The sequence below is a fragment of the Desmodus rotundus genome, chromosome 8 (assembly GCF_022682495.2).
Source record: "Desmodus rotundus isolate HL8 chromosome 8, HLdesRot8A.1, whole genome shotgun sequence".
NCBI classification, from domain to species: Eukaryota; Metazoa; Chordata; class Mammalia; order Chiroptera; family Phyllostomidae; genus Desmodus; species Desmodus rotundus.
In genome coordinates this window covers 114640690-114662242 of record NC_071394.1, presented here as the reverse complement: position 1 = coordinate 114662242, position 21553 = coordinate 114640690, and the positions used below count along the sequence as shown (strand labels likewise).

At 43.0% G+C, this 21553-nt stretch overlaps 1 protein-coding gene across 14 annotated transcripts in view; it reads left to right on the top strand.

Moving 5' to 3' along the window:
• The window catches only part of THRB (thyroid hormone receptor beta), a 330035-nt gene that overhangs the window by 285429 nt on the left and 23053 nt on the right, over window positions 1-21553 (top strand). For all 14 annotated transcript variants that reach the window (XM_024565713.4, XM_024565711.4, XM_053930446.2 and 11 more), the window contains 3 exons: window positions 8402-8502; window positions 13468-13615; window positions 16472-16677. In XM_024565713.4, the coding sequence (XP_024421481.1) occupies window positions 8402-8502; window positions 13468-13615; window positions 16472-16677 (455 nt within the window). The remainder of the gene's footprint in view (window positions 1-8401; window positions 8503-13467; window positions 13616-16471; window positions 16678-21553) is intronic.

The window sequence follows — 21553 nt, the reverse complement described above, 5'->3', positions numbered from 1 at the left end:
TGCAGGCGGTACCTGCACAGAGACGGGCACAGGTTATAGCAGCAGCGATGCGATTTATCCTGATAACAGTGTAGCCACTCCTTCTCCTTCATGTAACACCAGGCTGAAGAGCTCATAGCCCACATTTTTAGCGCTATAATCTTGAATCTCATTCTGGATGGATTCTCAGATAAAGAAAGGCAAACATTTTTCTCAAACATGCAGGACGTGAAATAATGGGAGGTGTTCTGCATGACCCCAGGGCCATAAGTTGACTCTTAAAGCAAAATCAGAGGCTAGTGATCCTTTCTGCTCTCCTCTTCCCCATGCCTCTGATAAACACCTTCCTGCTTTTTAACCCATCTCTGTTAAAACAGGAAATGATCTCATTAGCACCAGAGTTCTAAAACTCAAATGCCCACAAGCACCAGAGCTGATATCAATGACAGAAAGGCACAGTTGTTCCATGTGGACTGCTTAATTTAAGATTTTCAACCCACACACACATTGTTTCTGGGTTATAAGGGTATTTTTACTTCCATAAACAACTATATTCTCTTCCATTTTTCTTGAATTACTTTTGTCTTCCCACTTTTGACAAAGATAAAAGTTCCGTGAAATACCTCTTTACTTATAAAAAGACATGACACAAGGATAAGCATAAATGGCAACTGACATTTCACCTTAGAGTTGGGGCAGAACGGGGCTGGTGCGGACAGCAGGAAGCTAGAAAGTGAGCCTGTCTCGCAGAGGGCAGGCTGCCCTTCTCAGTTCAGTTGATGGCTGCCCTGTGAAAATTTGGGCTCATTATTGCCAGATCTTCCAATTTTTCACAGGAAGCAAGAAATCTAAGTTTTATATGAAATCTCCTGGTTTTCAGAATTGGCTGAGATTTTTAAACAGTCTGTGAGCCAAACACTGTAGACTGCCAGTGTCTGTGCCCTGGTGATTAAAACTTTGACTGAAACGCATTATACCAATCTGCTCCCTTTCCTGGCGATTTGCATCATCAAGTCACACAGTTCTAATTGTAGATTGAAAGGTTATGTCAGCTGCTAAGAACCTGAGCCTATGAGGATAGGAAGAAGGAAGGTTCTTCTTGTGCGTGAAACTGTATTACGCCCAAGACTACCCTAAAAAATTTATGTAATTTAGTTTCAGGAAGTCGTGAGTCAGAAGAAATAATCTAAAACTTACTTTGCCCCTCTTTCTGCCCTAAAACTTTTAGATGGTAGAAATCCAGAGTCCTTTGTCATCATGACCTCTCCCCTTTGACCTCCTGTCACCTCTAACCTTGTTCTCCTTTCCCTTCTTTAGCTCCTGGGGCCCTAGAGTTTAAAAACTCAGGACTCCAATGGCTACTGTCCCCCAGCAGCACAGACCCAGCCAACCAGAGGGCGAGGTGTAAAGCAAAGATGCTCAGTGATTCCACTAGGGTAGCAGTGAGAACAGAAAGACGCCTGTCACTCTGAGGAAACACTTTGTGGAGTGGGAGCGTCTGCGGCACCGCTGCTGAGAGTTTGTGGACAGCGATGAAAGGCTACCTTTTAGTCAATGCTGTTTCAACGTTGTACCCAGTGTCTTGCACATGAGGCCAATACATGTTTATTAAATAAATAGATAGATGGATGGAATGGATATATTGTTTATCAGAGGGTTAAGATTAACATTACTCAAAACTTGGTACCTAATACCAAGAAGCAAATGTAAAAGAAATCAGAATTAGTATGTGGGGAAAGGATGAACCATTCAAGATTTTTGAAGCCTGAAAGAAATGAGATAGGGAAGAAGGTGCCAGTGGTGGGGGGGGTGGTTACTTAACTCACAAGGGTCTGTGCTGCGGGATTAGCTGAGGAGGCGAGATATAAAATTGGAAGAATAACTAAACATGCTAATGATTGAGCTTCCTTGCGGGTATCAAAATATAGTCTCATCTGACACCCTGACTCAAACCACTCAAGATTCTTTGCTACCTCTACGTTGATAGTTCCACAGGATGAGTCAGCAAATGGACTTTTTCACCTCTCCAAGCTGCCCAAAGCATTTCCTAATACCAACAATATCACTGCTCCTTTCAGATACCAGGGGCGCTTCTGCTAGGCAAACGGTCCTATGCAGAAGTTAAGATCAGCCACATCGGAAAAGTCCTCTGCGCTCAGATTTCTGCTAGACCTTCCTTCCCAGGTGGCAACTTCTACTTTACATCTACCATCAAGATTAATCTGCCTATGTTCTAATCTTTTCCCTAAGGCCTGTGTCTACCGCGGTGACAAAAGGTGCCAGTGTTTATTCTCCTAGGATCTGAGATGCAGTTATAATTCACTCAAGAGAATTAAACCAAGGCTTCTGCCTTTCCACATGCACAGGAAAGCCTTGAATCCAACGCCAACCAAAAATCCGAGCTTACTGCCTATGGCTTGATTTCCAGTGCAGATGTGCGCCACATCACCGTCCACATACCAAGTCCCTCCAAGAATCAAGTTCTCTGAAACCAAAGTTGGCTACGACACATGTACACCTTGAAAACATTGTGCTAAGTGGAAAGCCAGTCACAAAAGACCATGTTTTGTATGATTGTATTTATATGAAAGGTCCGGAGTAGGCAAATCCGTAGAGAGACAGAAATTGAATTAGTGGTTTCTTATGGCAGGTGGGTGGAGAGGATAGGAGGAATGGGGGGTGGGTGGCTTCTAAAGGTAGAGGGGTTTGGGGGAGGATGATGCAAATGGTCTAAAATTGATTGTGGTAATGACTTCACAACTCAGTGACTATGTTAAAAGCCATTGAGTTGTATGGTATGTGAATTATATCTTAATATAGCTGCTAATAAACAAGGTAAAAAAAGTGATAGTATTTTACCACATCAACCTATTTTATATGCAGGATAATACTCATCAATTAATCACACGTTGCCAAGTGCCAAATAAAAAAATTCTCAAAGTCCTTTGTTGAGCAAACAGGTGGAGTTTGCTTGATAATAATATGCTTGATAAAGGGGCAAGATAGCTTATTAGTCTAACAAATAGTGCACCTGAGTGTATGTAAAAGCCAAGGAAATGTGTCCCCCATGGACGTACCATCGCAGGTCCTGGTGGTTTCTGGGCGTGCTGGCCGTGCTTCTGCAGCAGTCACCCAACATGGCGTGCCGGTGCGATTCTCCGATGAGCAGCGTGGCTTCCACGGTCATGTTTCTCCTGTTTGCTTCCAGGCAAAACCCAATACTGACACCCAGTTCATGTCCACGCCTGGCAACAGAACTGGCACCACACGTGCATGGTCCTTACCTGGGCATATTGCCAGCATGGGGCACACCTGGTGATCATGAAAACCGACAAAGGTGGAGACACTGGGATCAGACAGCAGGAGATGGCTAAGTTCTCTGGGAGAATTGCTTAGCACGTGATGTTGTCAACTATATCCTGCAACCTTAAGGGAACCCCCACCTCCCTATGCTTTCTATGCAGAATGTTACTCCCGGGTGGAAATTATGTAATGGTGGATAATGGACTTAAGCATAATGATTGATGTGTCATTGCCTGCGGTGACCGTTTTGGGTAAATAAGATGGTTCCGAGTTAATATTTTAGAGAAAAGAAAGAGATGGGTGGAGTGCGCCAGTATGATTATGTAAGCAACTGCTACCAGCTTACATGGATGTTTTTGTACAAGTTTTGATTATTTAACTAAAGACTTATTTAATCACCTATTCATCCACCCGCCAAGATAATCTAGGAAAAATAAGAGAGCGAGGCAAAGCATCCATCAGACTAGCATTCCAAAAACAGGAGCCGTTTCCACCCAGGTTGAATTATCACAGGATTCCAGGTTCACAAGAACCTTTAACGGTCAAACAGTTCAACCACCTACCTGAACTGTTGGGCTGGCGGGAGGAGGAATCCAGTGTTCTGCTGCTAACACCAAAGATAAAGCAGGTGGAGTGAGAGATGGTGAGGGGCCTGCATCCTCCTAACTCTGGTTGACATTCTCCAGCCCTCCCAAAGCATTTCCCACAAGCCACACACTGTCTACCTGTGTTATAATTTGTTGCTGAATGTGATATTAGAAGGAAATGACCTGTGTCTCTTTCCCCCTTATCTCTGCCATCTGCACTTGATACCAAGAACTCAAAGTCTTTACTCTGACCAACTGTATACAACCCCTGTATATGGGAGGTCGCTTTCCTGACATTGGTATGTCTATTCCATCTGCCTTTCTCAGGACGGTACAGTGTTGTAATCATTGGGTTGCTTTGTTGTTTAAAGTTACTTCGTGTGTTATAAGGATGTGCTCCGATGCACACACAAGCACGTACATATCACACTCACACACACACACTAGATTACTAAAATGAAAAAACACCAAAATGCTACAGTGGTTATCTTGTGGTGGAGGTCTAATAGGTAAATTTGTGCTTTGCTAATTTACATATTTTCCAAAACTGTGTTTGGAATGAATCGACACCTAATGTGTTTTCCTGTAGATTTTGTTAGTGTTTCTTATGAAATGTGAGCCCAGCACCACCCGTTACCTTGCAGACAGTGGTAAGCAACCTTGGTTCTTGGGGTTCACAATCGTGTGAAGGGGAAGTCTAACCAGCAAGCAAAGACTCTTTCATGTGGGATGAATAGTGGTTTTTAGAGCCCAAAGTGGAAAGGTGAGCAAGTTGCATAAAATTCCAACTTTTGGTGATAGCATCTGAATCCAGCTGGCCTGGACACAGTGACTCTCACGTGGGGAAGTGGTGCTGCGCTTCTGTTCTCCTTAGTCCTGTCTCACTGTCTTAAACCTGGTGGGCAGAGAAGAGTCAAAAAAAAAAAAAAAAGCACTATCGAATCTAGTTGATTAGTGAGCATGCATCTCCCCAGATCGCTAGCTCTTGGAAGAGCTTGAATTTGGAAGTCCTAGTCTTAATCAGAGTGGAATCTTGGTTTCTTGACCAAAAATCAAACTTTCTCATGCAGTTTTCATTAGGTCAGAGGTTTGGACCTGTATTTGCATTACCATCTCTTTCAAATACCCTTGCTGAGATCCTCAGTCCTTTCCATCTGTAGGTTCCAGAGAGACCCCCTCCCTTACGTTCTTTGCCCTTGGCAGATAGCAAGTGATGTTGAAAAACTGTGATGCAGTCATCAAAGGAAGCAAGTGCCAGACGCCCGGGTTTCAGCATGAAGGACAGGGTCCCTGCCCTCTAGCTGGAATTATACAAACCTGCTGTGAGTCAGGGATTACAATCTAAGGGAGGGAAGAGTTCACAGTGGTTACAGTGCAGATAGTAAAGAGGTGCTCTTGGGGAAGCACAAGGAGGTAGGGGAGCACCCAACCTGGAGTTGGGCTAAGGGGAGGGCAGGAAGGCTTCCCTAAGATTTCCCCTTGTGATTCTGGACGTAGCGCTATGCCAGTGCCTACCATATTATATGCAGGTGATCTCTTGTTGTCTGTTTTCCCCACTCCACCGAAAGTGTCCCCAAGAATCTTTAGAATTCTTTAGATCCTTGGCACATTGCTTAGCCTGTAGTATTACCTACATAAATGTTTATCAAATGGAACCATCCTCTTTTATTTCCTTCATTTCTTTGTTTTTTTAATAACAGCTTTATTGAGACATATTTCACATCCCATAAAGTTCACACATCTAAAGTGTACAAAATACATCCGTACAAATCAATGTGTTTTTCATTCAATGGTACTTAGTACACCCGCAGAGTTGTGCAGCCATCAACGCTACACACCGGAACGTTTTCTTTACCCTGAAAAGAAACTTTGTGGTCTTTAGCGGTCACTTCCGTTTCCTTCCTCCCTCCAGACCTTGGCAACCACTCATCTAGTTTCTCTGCCTGTGGGTTTGCCTGTTCTAGACATTTCCTGTAAGTGAAATTGTAAGATATGTGGCCTTGCAGGTTTAGCTTCTTTAATTTACATAGTTTTCAAGGTTGATCTGTTTTGTCCATACAACAGTACTTCATTCCGTTTATGGCTGAATAACATTCCATTGTGTGGCTGCACCATCCTTTGTTTATCCATTCACCACTGGCTGGACATTTGAGTTGCGTCTGCCTTTGGGCTACCATGACTAATGCTGCTACGGGTGTTCATGTACAAGTTTTTGTGTGGATGGAGGTTTTCAGTTCTCAGGCACACACCTAGGAGTGGAATTGCTGGGTCATCTGTGACTTTATGTTCACCATTTTGAGGAACTGCCGAACTATTTTCCAAAGCACATTTTACATTCCCCCTAACAATATCTGAGAGTTCTAGTATTTCCATATCCTCACCAACACTCCTTATTTTCTGTCATTTTCACTGTAAATATCCCAGAAGAATTGGCATCTCGTTGCGTTTTGGGCTTGAATTTCCTTGCATTTTGTTGAGCATCTTTTCATATTCTTTCCTTCATGTTCACCCTTGTTTCTCTCATAGAGAAGTGAGCAGGCTGGAAATGCAGGACTCGGTTGCTTATTCATACAGGGTGGGGCAAAAGTTGGTTTACCTTTGTGGGTATGTAAAATACGGAGCTTATTCTTATGTTATTAGTTATTAATTGTTATATTATTTTCTATACAATCACTATAAACCTACTTTTGCCCCACTCAGTATTTTTCTCAAAGGAAGAAACCACGTCTTATTTGTCTTTATATTCTCAGGACCTAGCACCGTGCTAAGCACATAGTAGATGTTAAGTGAATGTTTTCTGAATTCATAGATGACTTTTTTGTTAAACACACAGATCTTCCACTCTCCTTTTTATTCCTGCCCGGATCCTTCCCAGAGCTCTTTATTAAAATGTCAAATGAGAGTTTTGAGACCCCGACATGAACTCAACAGATGCCTTGTGGTTTCCACAATGCAGAAGTAAACCAAGAAAGGCTGTGATATTTAAAAAGATAATCCTACAGGTGACCAAGTCTCACTTGGAGATCACTTATCTCTCTCCCAAGAAGGGACATTTTTATAAAAATAAAGTCTGAGCAAAGTAATTACTTTTTAAAAAATAAATTTTATTGATTGTGCTATTACAATTGTCCCATTTTTTTCTCCTCTCCCTGTACCCTCGCCCCTCCCCCCCCCTTTGTTCATGTCCACGGGCATACGTATAGGTTCTTTGGTTTCTCCATTTCCCACACTATTCTTAAGAAGTGGTGAAAAGGAGTCATTTTCTTATGTTTTCTTTATGGCTTTGTTCTGAAAAGTCAGCCCTCAGTGACCTAGTTTAACAGAAGATCTGGTAAAAAATGGTGTGTTTCAACCTGGCTAATCTTTAGTGAATCCAGTAAGAGTTCACTAGTTAAAGAACTTCACAAGGGACCGTGATCAGGAGAAAGAATGATTTTGTCTTCTCAGCTTCTCCCTTCTCCACGTCCCAACAAATCAGACCTTTATTTTTATTTTTTTGGTCTTATTAAAACTATGTGCTTTTATGGTGAACTGTTGATACACATGAAACTGAATTTTCCCTTCTGAATCTGTTTCTTGTTTGGGCATCATTTACAAGTGAAAAGAAAGAGGCAAAGGCAGCTGAGAAGTAGACTGCTTCTGTTTTTGTTTTGAAACTTTAGCTTCCTGAGTCAAGGAATATAAACTAGTAATACACTATTAGTTTCGTATCTATGGATTTGTCATGGTTGGATTTTTTTCTTAATGAAGAGAATCCCCATTATTTTACACTACCCAATGTTGTTGTGCTGTGTATCATAATATCACAAGTTTACCAAATTTATTTTTAGATGACCTTATTCATTCTACTTAAAGTTAACTATCTATTTTTAGAAAAAGACCATCTTAACTTATACTGGAGGACTAGAAGTTAGTCGACCTGGGTTTAGTCTCTGCTGTTAATTTCTGGGGTGACCCTGAGGAAGGCAAACTTCTGAAGGCCTGTTCGCCTCAACAGCACTTGATCACCGCCCAGGATCTCCCCAGCTATAAAGTTTTCTGAATTTATTTGCACGGTGCCTTAGTTTCAAAGTGGATCGAGCCTTCTGAGAACAGGATCTAATAAGCTCTATGAAAGAGATTGTGTTACCCAGAATGCAGAGCTCCCCAGGGGCCTCACAGCCTGGCCTCTCTCTCGGCATGATCCTGGGGGTGATCTATGTCTAAGGCGTTCCTCAATCCTGGGCCTCACCTTAGCTCTGAAAGTGTGAGATGAAATGCTAGAGAAGATACTGGGGAAATATATGAAGTCAGAGGAAGACTTCTTAAATGTTTTCTTGTTAAATGTTTTATTTACCTTTCATATTTAAAACTCAATGATCAGGAATTATAGAGCCTAAAACAAAAACTATATTAAAATGTGTAAAATAATTGTCTGGCCTCCTCTGTCCCCCACCTTACCTCCTGTCCTCTCTTTGTCCTCCTCCTGGCTTGTGGTTTTGACTTGAACACGATATTGTTTTCTCACATTCCTCTTTCTTCCTCCTTCACAGGGTACATCCCCAGTTACCTAGACAAGGACGAGCTCTGCGTGGTGTGCGGTGACAAAGCCACTGGGTATCACTACCGCTGCATCACCTGTGAAGGCTGCAAGGTACTCGCCCCAGGCTCAGCCCAGCTCCAGCCTCCCGCCCTCCCCGAGACTCTCCTCCCTGACCAGACTGTGGAAATTAGAACCAAATTCCAACATTTGCGGCCTGCGATCTCCTGGGGGTCTGGTGGTCCTCTTCATTTTTTGTCATGTTCAAGACCTAATTTTTTTTTCCAAATCAAAAATAGCTAAATGAATTTTGGAGAGAGTGTAATGTCTGGTTTTTCAGATGGGGAGATAATAAAATAAGAAGAAATTAACAAAATGCTCACTTTGCATTTTAAAATGCAAAGATACACCATGTTATCATCCCAAGAAATTAGCATTTCTCTTCCTGTTTTATCTCCAGTGTTTTGAGGAGACAGAGCTTGCTCTACCACAGGCTGTTTGCCGCTATTAATCTGAGTGAATATGCTTGCTTTTAAGGTCTCCATTAGGGAATATCTTTGAGACTACTTAAATTCAGTTACGTTCAGAAATTGCCCAAATTGGCTTTCTGCACGGCCTGCGGTCAATAAGTAAATTCTGGTCATCCATCAGCTAATGTTATGCTCTGCGGGCCGTCTTCAAGAAATACTCGACAGGAATACACCAGTAACCGACAGTCAGTTCCCTTTCCGAAAGGGAGCCCAAATTTGCCTACTTACAACTTGTCATCAAAATTGAGATGAGCTTTCTGACCAACATCTTTTGGCCCAACAACCTAGCCTCGAAAAGAAAGTCTATTAGAAAGGTAGAGAAAGCTTAACCCAGGACTGGAGCCAGCATTCAACTAGTAACGTTTTATAAATGAGGAAGTATATTAAGTCAGGGAAAGGCTTTTTACATGTTTTCTTGTTAAATGTTTCATTAACCTTTTACATTTAAAACAAAATTATCACAAGATGTAAATTCTAAAACAAAAGTTGTATTCAAATTTATGAAACAATTCAGTCTTCCCTCCTCTGTCACCCACCCGATCTCCTCTCCTCTCCTTCCCTTCCTCCAGCCTCCCCCTTTCCTTCTAACCTTTGACCCTAACCCCCCAAAATCAATGTTAGTTCAGTTTCAAGCTAAGGTGCCCCATTTTCCCAGTGGAATTATTTTCCATGCAAATTCCCTACTTTTTGTGTCTGAAATTAGGAAGCACTTAGCAGAAACCAGCTAAAAACCTGCTGGAAAGACATCATTTCTCAAGTCCCGAGCCCATGTATCTACCGTTTGGAATGTGATGAAATGTGTTCTCATCCATCCAGACCCCTTTGATCTGGAATTGTAATGTTTTAATTAACAAAGATTGGGCTAAACGTTCTTGCTTCATCTATGAAAATAATGTCTTAAGGAGCTTAATGGAACTAATTATAAATAAGTCCTGGCTATTTACTTATTGGAGGACTTGTAGACGTTCTTTTGAAGGCACAGTTTTATTAACTCGATTTGAAAATAATAAAACTGCATTGTGTTAGATATGGTCTCTTATTTTAAGAGCTCAATAATTCAGATGGACCTTTTTTCGAAATTAGCCTCAATTCATAAGGCTTTACCAACCCAATTATGCAGCACTGAGATTCTTTCAAATCAATTTCAAATGGTAAATTTTGAATTCTGGGAGAGAACCTAATGAAAATTACATTCAATAATCAACTCCCAAAATGACGCTAAAGACTGAATGTGCCCTACAGGAAGGACTTAATGTTCATTTAGCAACGGACTTAAACGAAGGGGGGATCAAGCATATTAACCTGTGATTCTGCCTCACATACGTCTTCAGGATGATCAAGAAATCCACCAGCCTCTTTTCCCCAAATCACAGGATATGTAGGGCCTGATTCCTCTGAGGTTTACTTAAGAGAAAAAAAAAAAAACATGTAGCATAAAGCTGGATTGCTCAGCTCCTGCCTTTATCTCAGATCAGAGCCCTGTTTCTGGGACTACCTCACTTCTAAAATCAGAAAGAAGCCTTCCTAGGGGGTCAGGCAGACTATTTAATGTGACAACAAAGTATCCTGGAAAAAGACAAGAGTTTTCGAATGAAACACAGTGTTTAAGTGTGGCCAAAGATTTTTTTTAAAGGATTATACTTTACATATTGTTTATTCAGATTTGTCATTTAAAAATACTTCTACCCCATACTTGCCATGTGTGTAAGGGAATCGTTTTTGCCCAGAAGACAGTGGAAATCTTCTGGAGGTGTTTTGTGTGCCTTGATGGGCCAGTTTTTATGCACTTTTTGTAGAAAATGTTGATAATGCCCCAAAGTATGTCGTGTTTTAAAGCAAGACTAAAAGCTTTTTTAACAGCTGCCCGAATAGCGAACTAGGAGGGCTGACACCTAGCAGCATCTCAGACCACTCAGAAATGGATCCAGGTCATCTCGAAATGCAGGGAAACACGTCGGATGTTGATTTACAAAAGCCAAACCTTCACTCAGCAACAAATCTTCGATCAAATATACGTTGTTATTCCGTCGCTGGGACATTTCTTTTGTCAGCTCACCTCAGAAAGATTTTTTTATAAGTAGACTATTTAAATATTTTCCGCCCTAGTTCATTCACTTCTGGGACTTCCTTTGGTCACTTTTTAAAGTTAAGAAACCTAGCATCTTTACAGTTACTGAAACCTGGCATCTTTACATTTCCCTCACCACGTGTCAAAATATTTTCACTATAGCTTAGAGGAAATCAACATCTTAAAAGGGATTTGGTCTAAGAAAAGTCACCAGAGACAAAAGCCACAGAGGAGATGACTAGCAGAGCCTGACATCTAAACACTTTGTTCAAGATAAGCAAAGTGTAAATTATTGCATTTATTTGATTTAAAAATTCAGAGTAGCCTTTTTGGAAAAATTCATGTTCCTCTTGTGTCTGGTACTTGACACCTCATCTCTCCTTAGTGCTGTTGTCCGGCTCTTCAGTATGCGCCCCGCCCCCCAGAATGTGAGTCAGCGTCAGAGCGTGAGAGAAAAAGGTCCTCCCCAACTTCGGATAGAGCATCAACAGGCCTTTGCTCCCAGCAGCATGCCCACATTCTCAGTGGCTGCCCTGGACTTGGGTGTCCACACCTCTAGGGCAACTTTACCTCCTCTAGAAGGAGGAACGCCACCCAGCCCCTCTCCTTCCTGTCTCTGACCTATGTCTTCTTGCCTGGGGTCTCCTGGGTTCTTTTCCCTCCAGGCAAGAGTAACCCCTGAAGGGTGAATTGGACAGAGGGTAACAGAGATCGAGGATGGTGGGTGGGGGTCATGGGAAGCTTATTTTTCACTCTGTGCCACACCCTGACATTCATGCTTTAGCATGATTTGCCCACCTCGCACGACCAGGGAAACCCTGCCAAGCTGCCAAACAGCGGCACCGTGTGTGATTTAGTGAGTCTTGTAACAGTGTATCAACATCATTCACACTAATGGACTCAAGTGGGAGAGGATGCAAAACCCAAATACAATATGACGGTTTTCCTGTTAGAACTTGAACACACACGCCCCAAAATCAAGTCCATTCATTGCAGTTATTGCTCTCATTATTTTGTTTCATGCCTCTTTGCCCAGTATAAAAGCCTACCTTTGACCTTCTCTTCTTAAGGAAGAGCTCTTCTGTCTGAGTGAGAAATACGCAAGCAGTGTGTGTATGTAACCAAAGCCAAGAAAAGTCGAACAGATTAATTAACATTTGGGCTTCATCTAAGTCACCTTGGTATTTCAGTCCCATAATTTTTACAACCAAGTTAGAAGTCTCACTTAAGCTTCAGAGGACAACATATTTTAAAAGGTGCTTTACCTTGGGCTATTCTACTAAAATGAAGGGTTTGTCGTGATTTTTTTTTTTGAGGAGTGAGTTTGAGGGGACTATTTATAATCTGCTCATCTAAAACATTTAAATAATACAGTAAAATTGGATTCAGTTTGTATTTATATCATATAGATAATTAAGTAAATAAGATTTGGAGTCCAACTCCTGGGGTCCGGGCCAAGGTCCAGCATGTACTCACCCTGTGACTTTGGACAGGTGATTTAACCTGTCTGTGGCTTTGTTGTTTTAACCCCCACAACGGAGATACTGAGGAGCAACTTCAGAAGGTTGCAGAAGAGACAGAAGATAAGTGTCTGCAGCACTTTGCAACGTGCCCCTCACAAGAAGTGCTCTCTGCTGTTATTAATTCCCACAATACTGAACTATCGCTGCCAGGACTTAAGTGCCATCCATGTCCAGAAAGGTTCTAGTACAACACACCCTTGAGGGAGTTATATAAGCCACCTAAACCTGGAATGAAATGGTACCCTCAGAAAACTTTACAGTGGCGTTCCCCACGCCTTAAGAAAGGACGAGACATATTGCACTTTAGGGTGTATGTCAACGGACATTGGAGAAGAAGCGTGTGCGGAAAGACCCCGATGCTATGAGCTATGGGAAAAAATTGGCAGAGAACCTGAAATGCTCTGTTCCCCAAGCACTGTTGTTTCAAAGACTATCTGAGCTGGTTATGGCCATCCCAAGGGTCAAAAACAAGAATTAAACTAAATCTCTGGAGGCAGTTATATTCATTTAATTACTGAAAGATTAAATTATGACGACAAAGTACTGCAAGTATCCAGCTCATTTAGTCTCCAGTATAAAGTACAGCAAATCTCTTCACAGCTTAATTTAGCAGCACAATTATGGCACTCTATGAAATGAAATAATATAATTTCTTTTTATTACTCAGTGTTTAAAAAAATAAAAGCAAACACAAGATCTTTCCATTGGCCTCTTTTCCTTGAATAAATGCCAAAAGGATGGTAGCTCTGTAGTCCTGTGACATCTCCTTCAGCTCAGATTTAGGGTTCTTTAGATTCACTCTGGTCCAACTGTCCTATATTTAAACAAGTAGAGCAACAGGCCCAAACACAGGTGAGATCCAAAACAATCCATCACAGCTACGTGGACACAAAATTCTGGAGTCATGCGTTTCTAGAAAATATGAAACTGATGTCTTGGGTCTTTCTTTTTCGTGTAGGGTTTCTTTAGAAGAACCATTCAGAAAAATCTCCATCCATCCTATTCCTGTAAATATGAAGGAAAATGTGTCATAGACAAAGTCACACGAAATCAGTGCCAGGAATGTCGCTTTAAAAAATGCATCTACGTTGGCATGGCAACAGATTGTAAGTAACCTTCTTCTTTTGCTTTATAGTCAAGGGATGTTGATTGGGGAAAGGCTGGGTTCAAGGAGATTAGCCAGGCAGAAAAGCAAGCAGGAACACATACGGACAGAAGGCAGGCACCTGGCATTCCCACAGTCGTTGCTGGGTGGTCGCCACCCTACCTCTCCCTTATCAGCTCCTAACTCAAGGTATCCAGAGGATGGGTGAGGGAAAGTGTTTAACTGATCCCATCGTGTTTGGGAGACTGTTAGCAATACTCCACCTGCAACAGAGATTACAAATGAGAGGTCTTGTCCATTCGCCTTGGTATGGTCCACTTTTACACGCAATATTGACATGGCAAAAGCTTCATGGACGAGTTCTATTTTTTCAAAAGCAGAGACAGGAATTTACTTTTGTGGCCATTTTTGGAGACGGGGCACTGGCACAAAACATCACGATCAGAAATCTCTGAAGCATGTGAAGCTGAGCGCTATTACGTGAGTCAGCCTGCTGTTGGTTGGTTGGTATATTTTTAGCCGGGAAAACATTCCAAGCTGAAGTCGTCCTACCCAGTTTTCTAAGCGCCACAGCATATGGTGGTGAGATTAGCTGCCATCCAGGTCTCTTCTCCCCACACCGTGGAAGGGATTTACACCAGCCACTTTAATTAATCTGATAATAAAGTAACAATTGTGTCATTCCGAACTGGGGCCTCCTTTTTGCCAGGCATCAGGGCTAATGACCTCTCCAGGCATAAACTTTTTGAACATCCATTAAGGATTCCAACCTTGAGGTTAAAAAAAAAAAAAAAAAGTTTGGGAGAATGAAAAGAAAGACAAAAAATAAAGAAAGAAGAAAGGAATGCATTAAGGATTTTTTTCCTATGAAAGAGGAAATAATCACAGCTTATGTTTATGTGACTAACAGGGTTCTCTCAGCTAGAACAAAAATATCTGTGGAATGTCCCGGTTTGCCCATTAAGGAAGACAGAATGGGGAGTATTAAAAAAGAGGTGGGTTGGGTTAAGGTGTTAGGCTGAAAATCCTGGGTTAATCCCACCTCTGACTAAGTGTGTTCTTTGTCTTCATCTTTTAAAGGCTTTTAGCCACCTCCAACAATGCACCTCATTAGGGTATGTGAGATGGACCAAGAGCCAAGTCCTTAGATGGGTCACTATAATGAACTGTTATTATTAAGTATCCATTTCATTGTCTTACTGAGAATTTAAAGATATGACTGTTTATAAGGTTTAAAAAAAATCTCAGTGTTCATCTGAGTTTTGAATTCATTTGAATTCATTATTTGCTTGTGAGATATTGTAAGAGCTCTCAGGCTTTAGAATCAGAAAAGTCTTCGGAGTCCCAGAGCTGCCACTCGCCAGCTGTGTGACCGTCAGACCTGTCTCTGGTTTCCCTGGTGTAGAATAACCACCTACTTTGCAGGCTGTTCTCAGGATTAAATTGGGTAATGCACATCAGAGGCAGCTCTCCTGGCACAGTGGATGCTTTTGGTGAATGGGGTTATGGGTAAAGCCCCCTCCCTCTTCTCCCTTTAATGAAGGAGCTGAAATACCTGGGCAGGGCCCATTCACATCTCCCACATTTGTCAGTACTCACCTGACTTCGGCCATCCCTTCAAATTGAGGTGATCTGGGGTTTTTCATTATGCTGTTTGTGGACTAGCTGAGCACCTATGGTTCTCCCTGCTATGTTTGCTTTTTCTTTTCCTACCAGGTCACACCTTCATCAAGAAATGGCCCTAGGACAATGATGTTGTAGGACTGGAGTCAGGAGTCCTGGGTCTGGCCTTGGCTCTGCCATGAACTTGCTGTGTGACTTTAGGCAAGTCATCGTCTCTCTGGATCAACTTCCTCCTCTGTGACAGAAGGGAGTTGGACTACATAATATGTAGGGTCCCTTCTGGTCCTAAAAGACTATGGCTCTGTAGTGTAAAACCTCAGCCTTTCCACTCCAGTGATAGTTACTAAGAGTCTGGCAAAATGGTTTTGTTTGGGAAATTAACCACAGAAGTAGAGGTTTCGTGTTCCCTGACTTTCATATTTCCCTTCTGCATAAATGATAAAAATTGTGGCTAATTTCCTGAGAATGTTTAGTGTATTGTCACATTGATTACCCTGTGAAGTGGGTATTATTGATCCCGTTTTATATGGGAAGAAATGTAAGCTCAGAGAGCCTAATAACTTGCCAGAGGTCACACAGCTAGAATGTGGTGGTGTCAGGATTCAAACCTGGATCTTTCTAGATTACAAAGCCTGGGCTCCTTTACCACCAGTAAAGGATGACCTGGTTAGAGAGTAACGCTCAGTGAGTACCTGTGAAACCCAAGATATGTCCAGCCACTTTCCAATTATTCCTTAAGAGTTGGAGGGAAGAATCATCCATCTCCCACTGACTGCTACAGAACTTTTCTTTAACCTTCTAAATTCTCTTAGTGAGGAAGTCCTCTTAGGAAGGAAGAGCCTTTTGGAGAGAGGAGGGGCATTATAGAGACCATTAAAAGTGAATTCAGATGATTGGCTAGACAGGTTCATCTGGACCCTAACTCATGGGTAGGTTTGACCTCTCTCTGCTTCGTTCACATTTAGGGCCACCTTCTGTGGAACTGGGATGCCCAGTGTCCAGCCTCCCCCAGGGCTGTGTTTTGAACAGCTGGCTAGACACTGGGAGTTTGGTACTCAGGCTCATGTTGGACAATGACTAGGCAGTCAATTGGCTGCCAAAGGAGGAAATGCCCCAGTGTGACCCACCCTGAAGGCCCCACCGAGCCATGTGCACATCAGCGGTCCAGGGACATGCAGACTGCCATGTGTCTGGGAGTGTCTGTGGGTTTTGCATCTCTCTCTCCCTCTCCCAGTGGTACTGGACGACAGCAAGCGGCTGGCAAAGCGGAAGCTGATTGAGGAGAACCGGGAAAAGAGACGGCGGGAGGAGCTGCAGAAATCCATTGGGCACAAGCCGGAGCCCACCGACGAGGAGTGGGAGCTCATCAAAACCGTCACGGAAGCCCACGTGGCCACCAACGCCCAAGGCAGCCACTGGAAGCAGAAACGGAAATTCCTGGTGAGGCTCCCGGCACAGCTGATCATTGGCTGCATGCCGTGCATTCTCCCTCAGCTCGCTCAGTCCTCACAGCCCTGGGGCACTGAGGTTGCCAACCCAGGTTATTGAGAAGGACACTGCAGCCCTGAGAAGTCAGGTGACCGCAGAGCCAGGATTTGAATCCAGGTCTGTGTGAGAACAAAGGTCACTGCTATCAGCTATCGTTTTGGGTCACTAAATTCTAGAGAAGTTTCTAAGGCCACATTATCTGTTTGCTTGTGCTGTTAGTAGGGCCAGCCACGGGTTAATTAGTAAAATTTTGACCTGCCATCCTTCCCTTTTTATACTCATTTCCTCCTTCAGTTGCCTGTTTACACACACACTTAGTCCACTAAACTCACTCCAAAACATTCCCTTTAGAATAACCCCTAGAACAAAGTGTCCCATATCTCAAATGCATTTTTATGTCATTTTTATGTCAGTACAACTCAAAATGTTTACCTTAAAATAAATTATCTCAAGGCCAGGAAATTATCTCAATGGGAAGAGGGAGTAAGTAAGGATGGGGGCAGAGAGAGGGCTTGTAGAGAAAACAGGTCTTTCAAGACCGTTGGAATATTGATGTTCGATATTTTTATTAACACTTGCCATTGTGAAAGTCCTTCTCACTCATTTCCCCTTTGAACTTCACAGTGCTTTAGGGTAGAATCACTATCCCCATTTTAAAGATACGCAAACCAAGCCTGAGGCCTTGAGTAGCTCACCCAATATCATGTCACTAGCCAATGGCTGAGCCAGGACCAAAAGCCAACTCAGGTCTTCTGGTTCGAAGTCCAAGTCCTCCACCCACCTTACCAGATGGCCCACGCCCCCCCCCCCCACACCAGCTGCTGTTTGACTATCACAGAGACTGACCCTGCTCTTTGTTTATGACAGGAACCCTTTATGCACATCTCTGTGAGCCCCAGCATCAGACACTCTGTGGGTTTATTTGTACGTCCGGGGTACATTAGAGTATCCTCCCCACCCAAACAAGAAGATACAGTGGTATAATTGTCCTTGTACCTCAAATTCACCATTATAATGCCATTATAAATGGTATTTGTGTGTGTGTGTGTGTGTGTGTGTGTGTGTGTGTGTGTGTGTGTGGTGAAAACAGTATAACCTTAAAGGAAATTTTTTTTGGGGGGAAGCTTACCCATAATCCATCTGCCCCCAATTACTTTCATTGTTGTAATGAGCAGATTCTAACACACCTTCTTGATGGCTTCCACCAACAATGTTAACATACATGCTCCATGGCTCTTAGCAAATGCCAGGTACTGTTCTAGGTGCTTCTATACACTAACTCCCTATCCCAACCCTGTACATAGATGTACTTAATATGCTCATTTTGCAGAGAAAGGAACTGAGGCAGAGAAGCTAAGGAAACTTACCTGAGCTCCCGCAGCAAGTAAGTTGTGGTGATAGATGCGGCCCAGCCCCAGGGTCCATCCTCTACACCCCTACACGATACCACTCAGCTACCTGCACAAACCCCGAACCTTCAAAAGACATGTCTTTGGAGGGGCAGATCTTAGTGGCCTGATCTTTCATCCTCAGCCTCTCCCTGGTATATCTGCCATCCACTTAGAAAGCACTGACTATGGATAGATGATCAATTCTAACCCAGTATATTTAGGGCATAGCAAGATAGAATCCTGCCTAACCCCAAGCCTAAATCTGTCCTCTCCCCAAATGGGCTAGCCATAAAGGGACACTGTGGAAACCACTTCCAGGCCTGGCACTGCCATCTGATTTCAGAGTAGTGACCAAGCTGAATTCCAATTTTGGTGGAAGGTTTGGGGCACATCCTGGACTTCTGCTAAGAAATCCTACACTTCTGTTTTCTTTATTCTCAGAAGAGAATGGATACTAGTATAACTACCCAATTCGGTGGTCGCCAAGGTGCTTCTTTCCAGACTGAAAGGTGTGTTCTTTTGTTAAGAAAATATTTATTGAGCAGCTACTATGTGCCAGGAGGTGGGAAAACTCAGCCATATTCCAATGGAGGCAGACAGACAATGAAGGTTAAAGGAACAAGATAAAGGCAGGTCGTGGTAAGTGCAATGAGGAAAGTAAGCATCGTGATGGGACAGAGAACTTGTGAGTCGAAGTGGAAGAGACTTCACTTCTTTAAACAGGTTGGTCGGAAAGGGTCTGTTTAGAGAGGTACTATCTGAGCTGCTTCTGAAAGCTCAGAAGCCAGTTCTACAAAGTAAAATATAATCAGACCTCTTCACGCCTCAAGGTCTCTTCAGTAAAGGTAACACAATTTCTGGTCATTGAAACCAGCAAGGTCTGCACCTTTCACTCAAAGTCTCTTAACAGTTTTCATCAGTCTGATCGTCTATGGAAAGAACCAGAGAAGATATGGCACAGGATGATTTGCATTGTTTTTCGTCAGGGCAATGAGGTATCAAGGCACAAGAGAGTTTTCCTCAGGAGGGTAACATTTACAGAGCGGCTGTTTTACCCACCAGTCTGTGTCCCCTGGGGAGATGACATGAAATGCATATTTTGTAGATGCTCAGTCTGTTCAAGAAATTGCCCTCTTGATTGAAATACAAATAACCAGTTCTTCAGGCCACATTTTCCTTAGAGGGCTGCTGGGAGAGATCACAATGCTTCCAGTGCCCCACCTGTCTCAACAGAGAGCTTCATTTCTATCAGCCAATCCCCTTCTGTGCTTGGGGTCAGCCCTGCATCTCCTCAGGCGAACAGCCATGTCCCATTTAGCATTGTCCCCAGGGTCTGTCCCATGTGTGGTTGAAATCTGTGGCAGCTTTTCTCCAAGTCAGCTGCCATTAGATTCTTTCCTCTTCACAGCCCATTCACTCCCATGGAGAGGTAGAATCTGCTGCTGTCTTGCCTTGAATCTGGTCTATGACACCTTTAAACAATGGATTTGGCCAGAGTGACTGCTCATGCTGAGTCATAAGCAGCCTTGTAGTTTCCATTTGGTTATCTTGGATGGGGAAGCCACCTAGTCCCCCTGAGGGAAGCTAACTGCCGTGTAAAAATAAAGTCCAGCTACCCTGCAGCCACCATGCTGTGAGGAAGACCAAGCTAGCCATGTGAAGAGACCACGTGGAGAGATTCTCAACCCAGGCACCAGAATGGGAGTGCAGACGCTTTCAGATGACACTGGCTTCTGGTCCCTGTGATGACAACTGCATAAAGGACCCCAAGTGAGAACCATCCCACCGAGACCATAAATCCCCAGAACTCCAAGAGAGCACAAAAGTTTGTTGTCTTTAAGCTACTAAGTTGTGGAGTAGTTTGTTACACAGCAATAGATAACCAGAACAGAAGTCAAGACATATTTATTAAACAGAACGTACAGTTCCCCCAGCCCATCCTCAGCGGCAGTACACTTAAGCCCTGTGTCTCAGCCAGGTTACAAATACATATTTACAAACGCTCCTTGCAGAAGGATGGCCTCAATTGAGTACTTATGCTCAGGATGAAATTCTCACTGTTTTTTGGTGAGTTATTTCTGCAAGGACATTAGGAAGCCTTCATTAAAGACAGCTTTGCTAAATGGTATCCATGTTCTGAATGGGCTTCGACACATTAGGATTTGTTTCCTATGTAGTCGATATCCCATTTGTGTTTGCAACACTGCTATGCATATTATTTTACTTATTTCCATGTAATGATGGCCCATCTTGTTCTGAAATAGCATTCGCGGAGGCCTATTATGTTAACAATAATAATAGTAATATATCATTAGGGATTAAAACATGTTGTCATAAAAGCGACAAGTATTCATTTATCTGCAATGGGTAGGTAACCTACTCCCCAAAAGGAGCTTCTTTATCATTTTTTACCCTAAGACCAGGACTCAAGTCAGGAATAGAGACTGGTGGTTTGACCCGGATTTCAAATCCACGCTTGAGGCGAGGAAGAAGAGTCATTGGCAGATAGGCACTCTTGCAAAAGCCAGGCAGATTTTCATAATTCTAAAGCCACTCGGTACAACTGTTTCCGAAAGCACTTACATCATATAATTTTCTCATTTTCTCCAATCCACTCAAATCTCTGATGGCACAGAAGTGCCCCATTTAATCACCAATTTGTGTGCGATGACCATGACGATGAGCCACAGATGTGGACTCAGACAGGAACAAGAAGCCTCTGATGTGGAACAGGGGAAAGCATGGCCTCCCCACCTCCCGGGGTGGTGAGACAGTGGATTTGGGGCAAACCCCATACCAGCAACATTGTTGTCTGTTGACATCATGGTATTATTGTGTGTTGACATCGTGTTATTATTCTGAGCCCTTCGTTCACATGCAAAGGTGTGGCTTTGGATAGATATTTCACCCAAGTATGAAATGTGGCCGTGAGAACCAGGGCCAGCCTGCTCCACTTTTCCCCTAGCAGAGCTGTGGTCTGATTTCCCACATCCTCAATTGGGATGGCCTCGGAAAGGGGCCTAGTAGGAGGATCAGACAGGATGAGCGACTTGGCCGTGTGTGCTCTGTGTGGACAGGCCATAAGATGAGTGCAATCAAGTCAGGAAGGCTTCTATCCCCCAAAATTATTGTAAGTACATCAAGAGAAGGCAGGGTGGTCTAGAAGCTGTGTGCATGGAGATTGGAGCCAGACAAGCTGAGTTCAATGCTTGCCTCTGTTGCTTTTTAATGATGTGGCTTTGGACACGTTGCTTCACCTCTCTACCGTTCAGCAGCTTTTATGCCCTTACCAAATGATATAAAAGTAATACATATAAGTGCTTGGCATATCATTAACAACCACATACGTGGTTACTCTATCCATCCATTATCTCTACCATCACCACCCTCTCCATCTTGTCCCTGCTCATCCCAGGCAAAAGGGGGGCCTGTAGTAA